The sequence below is a fragment of the Micromys minutus genome, assembly GCF_963924665.1.
Source record: "Micromys minutus genome assembly, chromosome: 32".
Lineage (NCBI taxonomy): Eukaryota > Metazoa > Chordata > Mammalia > Rodentia > Muridae > Micromys > Micromys minutus.
In genome coordinates, this window is record NC_137967.1 from 5,124,300 (window position 1) to 5,136,383 (window position 12,084).

General features: G+C 49.9%; 1 protein-coding gene across 1 annotated transcript in view; it reads left to right on the forward strand.

The window, feature by feature from the left end:
• Positions 1–185: 185 nt before the first annotated feature.
• The window catches only part of AP2A1 (adaptor related protein complex 2 subunit alpha 1), a 28,877-nt gene continuing 16,978 nt past the window's right edge, over positions 186–12,084 (forward strand). Inside the window, exon 1 of the mRNA XM_080909271.1 lies at positions 186–366. Coding sequence (XP_080765397.1) covers positions 300–366 — 67 coding nt within the window. The 5' untranslated portion in view covers positions 186–299. The remainder of the gene's footprint in view (positions 367–12,084) is intronic.

Here is a 12,084-nt window from a genome sequence, read left to right on the forward strand (position 1 = left end):
AAATAGCTCCGTACTGTACCAATCATCGCCGGGTATCTTTACTATTCAGCCAATCAGAGCGAGAGGAGGGCGAGAGTTTTATTGTGAGCGGCAGGGCTTTCAGCTAACAAGTGGCGTACGTTCCCGGATGACAATCCGTAGGGGCGGGTCTGAGGCGGGGCGTCGGCCTGCAGCCAGCCCGCCGCTAGCCCGCCCTCCCCCGGCCGGCTCCTCGGCGCTGTCTGGGGTCCTTTCCGCCCGGTATTTTCAGCCAGCCCCGCGCCCGTTCGGCCAGGCCTGGAGCCGAGCCCTCCGCCATCATGCCGGCTGTATCCAAAGGAGATGGCATGCGTGGGCTTGCCGTGTTCATCTCCGACATCCGGAACTGTGAGCTCACGACCGGGGCCTGGGGGTCACGCGGGGACCGAGCGAAGGGAGCGGGGAAGCGCGGGGGTGTCCTCCCGGGAAGGACCAAGGTGGCGCGGGCGGACGTGGCGGGAGTAGGTGGAGGGAATAGGGCAACGGGTTAGGTAGGTCATTCAGTGCCGTCCCCAGGCTAGATGGAGGAAATCAGGGACGCAGAGGAGGTGGGAGGTGGGCAACCACCTAGGGCCAGGGGCCAGAAGTTGGGGAGCAGCCCAGGAACCAGAGATGATAAGATTGGGGGACAGAGATAATAAAGTGGGAGGACAGCAGAGGGATTCGAGATGATAAATTGGAGGGGACATCCGAGTGACTAGAGATGGAGGGGGGGCATCTGAGTAACCAGAGATGATGAAGTGGGGAGATACTAGAGGAATCAGAAATGGGAATGGGGTGACAGCAGAGGGACAGAGAAGATAAGGTGGGGACAGCAGAGGGATCAGTGATGGAAGTGGGGGAACTGCAGAAGAAGCAGAGAAGATAAGATGGGAACACCAATACGGCCCAGAGATGATAAGGTAAAGGCATAGCAGAGAATTTAGAGATGATTAGGTTGGGGACAGCAGAAGGACCAGAGTGTGATGTATGAAAAGGCTCTAGAAGGAAGATTGCTTAAAAAGACATGGAAGGTACCGGGTGTGTTTGTGCAGGCCTTTGATCCCAGCACTCAGACACAGACAGGCTGATCTCTGTGAGTTCAAGGCCTGCCTGGTCTACAAAGCAAGTTCTGTGACAACCAGGGTTACAGGGAGAGACCATGTCTGGAAAAGCCAATGTTCCCTCCCTCTCCCCACAAAAAAAAAAAAAAAAAACCAAAAAAGTGGAAGACATTGAAGGGGCTGTATACAAAAAAGAGGGACTATCGGTATAAAGTCTTTGGGGAACCCAAGATATCAGCAGGACCTAGGAAGATATTAGGAAGTGAGTGTTTATGATGGAGGCAGACCGCTAGGAGGAGGCAAGGCATCTGAATGCTCTGTGGGAAGGGATCTAGCAAGCTGGCCATAGGGGAAGCTTGTACCTTAAGGAAGGGGACAGGGCAGCCCTGAATCCAAGCCTTCCTTGGCTTGTCACAGCAGTTTGAGGGCCATGATCCCTTCTAGGAAGGGTTGTAACGGTGGGATGGCCTGGTTGCTGGTCAGCTCACAACTCCAGGGAGCAGATGCTGGTGTCTGGAGCTGTCAGGAGCCTTCAGAGGTTCCATGCATGGATGTGGTCAGCCAGAGCTGGCTCTGTGTTCTAGAACTCTGTCACTGTGTGACCTTGAGCAAGGGACCTCACCTCTCAGTTTCTTCATGTCAGGAGAGACTGCTGATGGCTTCTTAATGAGGGGTGGCTGGGCTGGTGTGGGGTGAGGCCCTGGGCCAGTCCTTGTTGCTGCTGTTGGCATTGACTCAGATCTAAAGAATGACTAGATCTCTACGCTGTTAGGGGAGGATTTTGAGCTCAGTAGGTGTCAGCAAAAGGACAGTGGGAAGCCGTGTTCTCCTTTACATGAGAGATGCTCCGGACCCAGTGAGAAGACGTGGAGCTAGGAAGGGTTGTAGACTTTGGCGGGTGCCTGTTAAAAATGGGTGAGCTTTATCTCTGTTAACTACTGGTGAGATGCCCCTCTGGACTCCACTTAGCCCCTTTGGCTAACTCCATATCTAAAAGTATGTTGTCCACAGAGATTTGATGGCTTGTTTATATGATGAATGCTGTTTGATTCCTCTTATATATCAGTCTGTATTTGGAGTCCTGGGGTTACAGTTATGTAGAATTCCTAACCTTGGAGGTGGGGCTGATGTCCAGCAGTAGAACACCCGCCCAGTATCTCTCAGTGAAGGGCTAAGGGCATAGCTTGATGACAGAGCATCTGCCTATGGTAAATAAGGTCCTGGGTTCCATCCCTAGGGAGTGTCAGGACTAGAAAGGTGGGAAGTCCTCTGTGCAGGGAGGTAAAATGTTCAGAGGGGCTGAAGTTGCCACATGCTCAGGCCAAGTACATGTAAGCATCGGACCTGAGTGAGGACTGAGGAGACATGGAGGCTGAGGGACTCTGGGCAGTGGCAGGAACTGGCTGACTGGATTCCTTTAGAACCAGGCCTGGGGGGTGACAGGAAGGTGGTGGGTCTCAGGCTGGCTTAGGCAGGACCGTGTGTCAAGGACAGAGTCTCTGCTTGGATGACTGCCCTGTCTGCTGTGAGAGCGGACTTGAGACGTTCGATGGCAGCTGGGGACCAGAGCAAGGGTCGCTCGGGCCTGGGGCAAGTGTGAGAATGGGACTGTTCAGATGTGAGCCCAAGCAAGGTGCTGGAGTTGCACCGTCAGCATAGCATTTGGAAGGCCACAGCGCCATGTTGGTGAGTGTAAGGACGGTCTGGGCTCCATAGCAAGACTTGGCTCAAAAAAACAAAACAAAAGAGAAACCAACGCCAACAGGGCTGGAGAGGTGGCTCAGTAGTCAGAAATACAGAGAAGCCATGTTTGGTGCTTAGCACCCTATCAGTTGGCGTACAGCTGCCTTTAACTCTATGGGACTTCACACCCTCTACGGTCTCCAGGGGCATGTGCATTCTTTATTCATACATATACGTAAACAATCCAGACAAGACAGAAGGATTGGTCAGGCTCTTGGTCAGTTTGGAAAGATTGGCAAAGAGAATTTGCTTTGGGGTTTGGGGAAGGAAGAGAAGATAGTTATCACACTGTAGGACCCCAGAGAACAGCCAGGGGGGAGGAAAGACCCAAGTGCAGACCTTGGAGCGGTTTAGCGGCCGGGGCTGGCCTCTGCTGCAGCACCTGGCATGGCCCTGTCCTAGCCTTGGCGGCCATGTGTTGAGTGGCTGGTATGTTTCAAGCCCCTGTGACAGTGCTGTGGCACAGTGACAAATAAGACAGAGGAGTGTAAGCTCCTGTGCCGCTGTGACCCTACGGAGAGATGGTTCTTCAGGCAGATTCTGTCTGTCCTCACAGATGTATTTCTGTGAGGACAGACAGAACCATGACTAGAGCTCAGGCCTGTCATGCCAACTATTCCAGAGGTTGAGACAGGACGACTTCAAGTTTACAGTCAGCCTGGGCCTGGCTGGATAGCTCAGGAGGTAGAGACACTTGCTGCCCAACCTGACACGGGTTCAATTCCTGCAATCACATTATGGAAGGAGAGAACCAACTCCTACAGTTGTCTTCTGACTGCTACAAGCATACCATGGAACGTGCACCCACACACACGCATACACATATGTAATAAATGCATTAATGACAATTTGTAAAAGCCACCTTGAGTTATAGAGTGAGTTCAAAACCAGCTTGAACAACTTAAAATGAAGGTGGGGCTGAGCCAAGTGGTGGTGGTGCATACACCTTTAATTACAGCACTTGAGGCAGAGACAGTCTTGTTCATGGAGCCAGTTCCAGGAACCCTGTCGGGTCTGAAGAGATGGCTTAGCAGGCAAGTCCAGAGAACCTGGCTCCAATTCCCAGTACCAGATGACAGCTCACAGCCATCTCTAACTCCAGTTCCAAGGGCTACCCTCTGGCCTCTGTAGGTACTGCACACACAGACATACTTCAGGTAAAGCCATACACTATACTGGGAGTGTTAGCACATGCCTTTAGTCCCTGCACTTGGATGGCAGAGCCAGGCAGATGTCTGTGAGTTTGAGACCAGCCAGGTCTACCCAGTGAGTTCCATGACAGCCAAAGCGACATATGAGACCCTGTCTCCAAAGAAAGGAAGAAAAAAAAACAAAAAACAAAAAACAAAACAACCAATGAAAAGGCTAATGTGTAGTTCAGAGGTAGAATACTTTTCTAGAATGTTGACTCCTGAGTTCCATCTCCAAAGAGCCAGACATGATAGCAGTTCAATCTTGTCATCATTGAAGCAGGGCAGTTTTGTCTGTCTGTCTGTCTGTCTGTCTTCCTGAGACAGGGCTTCTCTGTATAGTCCTGGCCATCCTAGAACTCACTTTGTAGATTAGGCTGGTCCCAAACTTGGTGCTAGGCAGGACCGTTTTATTTTGAAGTCAGCCTAAGCAACACAGGGAGAACTTGCCTTAAAATAAGCCAACAAACAGAACTCACACAGGGCTGGCAAGGTGGCTCAGCGGATAAAGGCACCTGCTGCCAAACCTGAGGGCCTGGGTTTGATCCTGGGGACCCACATGGGAAGAAGGAGAGAACTCACTGTCACAAACTGTCTTCTGACTGCCACACGTGTGCTTATGCATACATAATATACACAATACATTTAAAGGTAGAAATAGATAGTACTTTCTCAAGTGAGAACAGCCGGCTCTAGCATTCTGTGTAGATGAAATGTTGGAAGAGGCTGGACCACAGAGGAAGCCAGAGAAGAGTGTAACTTTGAGGTCAGGGCTGGGAGGGAACGGAGAGTCATTGCTCAAGAGTCAGGCCTTTTGTGAAAGAGAATATTCTGGGATTAGATGCTGATTGCAGAGTTCTGTGAACAAAGAATCTAAGAAACGTTCTCAGTGGCAGCTCTTTGCTTGTGTGGTTTTCGTTTTTTCAAGACAGGGTTTCTCTGTGCAGTTCTGGCTGCCCTGGAACTTGCTCTTACACTAGGCTGGCCTCTCACTAGGAGATTTGCCTGCCTCTGCCTCCTGAGAACTGGGATTAAAGGCCTGCATTATCACCACCTAGCCACAGTGTATAGCTTTAACAGATAGTTGTTATTGTTGTTGCTTTGAGACAGGGTTTCTCTGTGCAGCCCTGGCTGTTCTGGAACTTGCTTTGTACACTAGGCTGGCCTCGAACTCACAGATCTGCCTGCCTCTGCTTTCTGAGTGCTAGGATTAAAGCTGTGCGTCACCACTGCCTGGGTAGTTTTCTTTTTATTACAAAATTAAAAATTGTAGTTGAAGCACATTGCCCTTACTCTTTCAATTGACCTTACCCTTTCATTCAGTTCTGAAGACTCCATAAGAATCCTAGGGCAGATTATCAGATACTAAAACTGCATGTACAGTCTGAAATACACTGACCTCATCACCTGCCTGCAGCTGCCCATTGTAGGAGAAAATCACTATAGACATCGCTTCATGCAAATTTAATCTCTTCTTGCTCTTTTTTTTAAAGGCTATAGGGTCTTTTTAAAAATATTTATTTATTTTATATATGTTAGTACACTGACACTCTGTCATGAGATCTGTAATGAGATCATCTGTAGTGAGATCTGATGCCCTCTTCTGGTGAATCTTCAGACTCACTAGAAGTGGGCATCAGATCTCATTACAGATGGTTGTGAGCCACTATGTGGTTGCTGGGAATTGAACTCAGGACCTTTGGAAGAGCAGTCAGTGCTCTAGCCACTGAACCATTTCTCCTGCCCTCTTCTTGCTCTTTAACTGAAGTTTTTCTTAGCTTTTGGTTTTCTGAGACAGGAATTCATTTGCTAACCCAAACTGGCCTTGACCTGCCTGCCTCTGCTTCCCAAGTACTGAGATGATAGGTTTGTGATTTAAATCTTAGTATTTATTTATTTTAAACTGAGATACATGTGCAGCATTGTAAGCTCAGTAGGGGAGAAGTTTGTGGGGTTCTGTTTGGACCCTGCTTCAAAACACACAATGCAGTGGGGTATAGAGGTATGGCTGAGTCAATGAAGGTCCTGAGGTCAGGGAGTTGTGGGTAGAGTTCAGGCGATTTGTCCTGAGAGCATGGCATGGGTGCAGGTGGAACTACAGGCAAGGAGAGAGTAAAGTGAGGTGTGGGAGGGAGGGAGCCCCATGGTGCACAGGCAGCAGGCTATGAATAGGAAACTCCGATTCTGGAGATAAGTGTTGAATCTGGGCTCTGTGAGGGCTTGGTGCTCCCTCCCTGAGCAGGGAAGCCTTATCAGAGGGAAGCTGAAGGCTAGGGCTGTCTCCTATCTAAAGCCCTGTTCCTCTGGAGCAGGTCCGTGAAGAAGACCTTGGGGTTGGAGTGCTGACTCCTCTGCCCAAAGCTACTGCACAGGAAGAAGCACATCCTGCCCCAAATAGTTCTACTGTGACTTTTGCTGCTGTGGCAGTGACGTGTGCCTCAGTCCTGGTGTTTGAGGAAAGTGGGAGTGAGTGGATGAACAAGCAAGTGAGTCCTCGCCCCCAAGGTGCTGGAGATGGAGACGGAGTATTGAAAGCCCGGTGACGGGGCAAGCCTGTTATCCTGTCACTTGAGAAGTAGAGGCAAGGGGATCAGAAGTTTGAGGTCACCCTTGGCTAGAAGCATGTTCAATGCAAGCCTGGGCTTTGGGAGCCCCCGTCCCCAACAAAACAAAGTAGGCGTGGTGAGGTCCACACATGGCACATGGCCATATTTTGGACCCTTAGTCTCATGACAATCCAAGGTCTGAAAGCAGTGGCTGATGGGCGCTGGTTGGGGTCCACAGGGGTCAGGGTTTGAGCCTCTGCACTTTCTCCATGAAGGCACATGGTCCTCCAGGGCAGGGCCAAGCTGGCCCAGACTCCTTTGAGGGTAATTACAGACACACCCTGATGCTGGGGCTTTAGTAACTGCTTACAGAAGTTGTCACCCCACGTACCTGAGTTGGAAGCTTCATGCTGGAGTAGGTCTCTGTCATGAAAGATAACCTCAGGCAGCCGCTCCTGGGGAGATGGCCCTCCCTCCTGAGCCTCTTCATACTCCAGCCCTTGGATGGCTTGAGTGGGAATCCTTTCTGCTCTCCCATCTTCAAAGCCGCCTGCCCTCCCCTGCAAGCCATTTTGTCTGCTGCCTCGTCTCTGCTGCTGACCAGGAGGCCTTCCTCCCCTGCTGCAGTTCAGTCTCCCCAAGGCTTGCCTCTGTCACACACTCAGTGTTGTCCTTGTCCGCCTCTCCACCAAACCAAACTCATTCCCACACCCACTCAAGAAGCCCCTCTATGCCGAATGTGGTAGCACTTGGGAGGGAGAGCCAGGCAGATCTTTTATGGGTTTGAGGCTAGCCTCCTTTACAAAGTGAGTTGTTCTAGGACAACCAAGACTACATAGCTTTGGGTGCTGACTTCCTCCCATAGACCATCCTGAAGAAAGAAGGAAAGGAAGGGAGAGAGGGAGGAATCAATCCCTTCATGAATAAGAGATCTGCTGTGAGACTCATTGGCATCCTTGCATCCCACCGGTGATGATGAGATTACTGCAGAGTGCAGGGAAGTCAGTGCTCAGTCTGTCTGGTGGCCTTGGGCAGTTCCTCCTGTGGAGCCCTGTGCTCTGACTGTCCCCAGACCCTGAATGCTGAATGCTCTTTGTAGGTCTACTTTTTGCTTTTGTTTCCCCTCCCTGGTACTGGGAATGGAAACCGGGGCCATAAGCAAGGGGTTTCTGCTAAGCCCTGCTCCTAAGCACAGTCAAGCTCCCCCCTTTCTCATGTAGCTCAGACTCAGCTTCGATGGCCTTAAACTGGTCGTCTCCACTCACTGTGTGCAGGGATTACAGGTGTGCTACGTCGCTTTCTGCCGTGCTAGGATGGAGCGAGGATCTTTGTGCTAGACAAGGTTGCTACCAAGTGAGCTATACTCCCAGCCTTTTGGTTTTAAATGTTTAGCAATAGAGTCTCACTCTGTAGTCCAGCTTAGTTTAGAGTTTATATCTATTCTCAGCCTCCAAAGGGCTAGGATTATGGGCCGGAGCCATTACGCCTAGGTCCAGCTCCAGCTTCATTTCTTCTTAGAGCAAGCATCACTAACTAGTCTAGGCTAGCCTTGAACTTGTCTTTTTTAATTTAGTAAATTTGTTTGTTTCGAGACAGGGTTTCTCTGTATAACTATGGCTGTCCTAGAACTCACTATGTAGACCAGGCTGGCCTTGAACTCAGAGATCACGTGCCTGTGTGCTGGGATTAAACACATACGCTACCACTGCCCTCTGGGCTTTGAGCTGGTGACTGCCCTCCTTAGTCTCCCGAGTAGCAAGGATGATTCGCCTCCACTGCCAGGCAAGGCTGTTTTGAAGACTCCATACTTCAGTTTTTAAATTAAAAAAAAAAAAATTATGGGGCTGGAGAGATGGCTCAGCAGTTAAGAGCACTGGCTGCTCTTCCAGACGACCATAGTTCCATTCCCAGCGCAGACATGCAGGCAGGACATCAAAGAACATCAAAGAACATAGAAATAAATCTTTTTAATGTCTGGGTATGGGTATTTTGCTTGCATGTGTGTCTGCGCAGCATTTTGGACTTAAGAGGAGGGCATCAGGACCAAGGTTACATGGTGTGAGCTGTCATGTGGGTGCTGGGAATCTAACTCAGGTCTTCTGGAAGAACAGTCAGTGCTTTTAACTGCTGGGTTCCCTAGCCCCTCTTTTCTTCCTGCTGTTTTAAAGAGAAGGTGTATTTACCTTTGTTTTGTTTTGTTTGAGGCAGGGGTGATCTGTGTAGCACTGGCTGTCCTGGAGCTCACAATGTAGACAGGCTTTATGTGCACGAAAGGATTTCTTGCATGTACATATGTACACAGTGTGTGTGTGTCTGGTGTCCGCAAAGGACAGAAGAGGGTATTGCATTCCCCTGGAACTGGAGTTGAAGTTGGTTGTGAGCTACCATTCTGGAACGTGGACCCTCAGGAAGAACAACAAATGTTCTTCACCACTGAGCCATCTCTCTGACCCCTCTGAATTCTTTTTAATAGCAGAGTATATCAATTATGCCAAAGCCACTGTCTGATAGATATGGATTAAAGCCTAAAGAAAGGCACACACTCACATAGAGAGATGGCCCTCTGTATCGGTGAGGTTCAGATCTGTGAAGTCAGCCAGCTACAGACTAAAAACATTCTCCCTTCCCTGCAAAACTTCCCTTCTTAGCTTCACTCAATGAGGAGCTGGGGGTGTGGCTCCATGGTAGAGCCCCTGCCTAGAATCCATTTGAGGGTCTGGGGGCAAGCCCCGGGTTTATTATTTCCCTATAGAACACAAAACCAGAAATACAAATATTAATTTACAGATCATTGAGTGCCATGGAAAAGTAGGTCAGTAGGTCAGTAATGAAGAGCATTGTGTTCTTCATTCTTGGGACAGGAATTGGAATTGTAACAGAAGGAGAGACTGTTGCATAAGAAAACAGATACATGGAGTACATTTGTGATATATCTAAATCCACTAAGTACAAGTGTGTCTGTCTGCAGGCACACATATGTGCTAGTGTATTGAGGTCAGAGGACACCCTTAGGTGTGACCTTGCTCTCCCCTTGTGTGCGACAGTCTCTTGCTCACTGCTACAATCTCACTGCACCCTGGTTTGTGAGCTTCAGGCAATTAGCCTGACTTCACTTCTCATCTCTGGTGGGGCTCACTGAGTTAGGGTGTGTGTGTATCACCATCACATCCTGGGGATCTGAACTCGGGTCCTTGTCCCTGTGCAGCAAGCTCTTTATCCAATGAGCCTGTCCGCTAGAGCACTTGGGAGTGTGGGCTGTCTCCTGCCTTCCATGCTGGTTGGTTTGTTTGCTTGTCTGTGTAGCCCAAGTTAGCCAGAGTTTGATCTCTGCCTTTTCCAGGTGTTTGACCAGTTGTGAGCTACTGCCCTGGGCCGTCAGACGGCTGAGTGATGTCAGGAGTCATACAGAGTTGGGAACAGAAGTGCCTACAGTCTGGCGTTCACTTGGCACCACCTTAGTCACCAGCATTCCTTGCCCCTGAGAGGAGCGCTGTCTACCCTCTAAGTACCCTCAAGGGCAACTCCCTACCTGGCTCAATTGCACTCCTGAGTGGTGATCTGACTCAAGCCTCCTGGCTAAGCCTTACTCCTCTCTCCAGGTCCTCAAATGTCCCCTCTTCTGGCTGCTTCTCCATAGCCCCTGTGGAGCCCAGGTAGCCTTTCAGGTGTTGCTGAATCCCTGTCCACCCTCACCAGCCAGGAGTTCCCAGGGCACGTGTGAGAAGTGCTGACCCACAGAACCTGGGAGACTGACTAGGAAATGACAGTGTCAGGTGGTATTTGAGGCAGCCCAGGTCACACAGAGCTTCTGCTGAAGCCATGGGGTCACACTAGCCCCAGAACTCTCCATCTCTCCTGGGGTTTCGGGGTAAATTCCTGCCCTGCTCAAGGCCCTTCCTGCCAGTTACTTGTTTACTTACTCTCATGTATCCTGTGCTAGCCTCTAACTTGCTATGTAGCGCAGGATATCCCTGAACTCATGATGATGTTCCTGATTTTATACCTTCTTCTCCCACTGCTAGTTACTAGTCTGTGCACTAGAGCTAGTTTATGTGGCCCTGGGGAATCTAAACCAGGTCTTTTGTGCATTCTGTGTGAGCACTCTACCAACTTAGCCTCATCTCTGGCCCCCTTTTCAATTAAAAAAAAAAAACCTTTTGAGATTTTTATTTAGTGCATATGTATGTATACACACACACTGCATGTATGTGCGTACATCACATGTGTGCCTTTTTCCTGCAGAGGCTGGAAGAGAGCATAGGACCCCTTGCTGCTGGAGTTATTGTGAACTGCCACTGGGCGAATGGAACCCGGCTCCTCTGTAATGTAGCCAGTGCTCTTACCTGCTGAGCCATCTCTCCAGCCCTCTCCCTTTTAATTTTAGTTTCACTTTATTCTTTGGAGACAGGGCTTTACTAAGTTGTTCAGGCTGATCTTGACTTCTAGATCCTGCTGCCTTAGCTCTCTGCAAAAATGGGAAGACGCTGGTCCTTGTCTCAATCAGTAGAGTGCTTGCCTAGCATGCAGGAAGCCCAGGGTCCCCCTCCCCCAAGCTCTGACAAAACTGGGCATGGTGGGGATCTGTGGGTCCAGGCCTGGCCTGGGGCAGTGCAAACAGGAGGATCACAGGTTCAAGGGGTCCTCAGGTGTGGAGCTAAGCTGATCCTCCCTTGGGCTACACAAGACCCTGTTTGATTGTTTTATGTATGTGAGTACACTGTTACTATCTTCAGACTCACCAGAAGGGGGCATCAGATCCCATTACAGATGGTTGTGAGCCACCATGTGGTTGCTGGGATTTGAACTCAGAACCTCTGGAAGAGAGCAGTCAGTGCTCTTGACCGCTGAGCCATCTCTCCAGCCTGACCCTGTTTATTTTTATTTTATTCTTGTATTTTTGGAGGATTCTTGAGATGGGCTTTCTCTGTGTAGACTAGGCTGTCCCAGAACTCACTTTATAGACCAGGCTGGCTTCAAACTCCATGATCCACCTGCCTTTGCTTCCAGAATGCAGGGAAATGTGCACCACTGCCCAGCAAGACTCTTTTTAAAAAACTAACCAAAGCCTGGGATGGCAGGCCAGCAGTCAGTGCTGTCCTGGTGTCTTACTGAGTGAGCCCTTCCTAGAGGAGGCTCTGACCAGGGAAGAGGCTGGCCTTAACCTTAGAGGGCTTCCTGGCTGGGCTGGACACAGGCAGGCCTGACAGCTGCTAGTGGTGTGACTTGCTCGATACATGTTTCTGATAGAAAGAAGCAGTCAAATTATATTCTCTGTGTGTGTGTTTGTGCGCACATGGGCACACATGTCAAGGCCACAGGTATTTCCTCGGTTGCTCTGCATCTTACTTGATGGGAATGATTTCACTGAACCTGGAGCACATCTGGGGCATCTGCTCCCCACCACCCCAGCACTGCAGTTAAAGATGTGCTTCCTTACCCAGCAAGACAGGTGCCGGGCCTAAACCTGGACTCTTGTGTTTACACAGCAAGCCTTTGCCCGTGAAGCCATCTCTTCACCCCCAAAATTAACTTTAGCTATTTGTG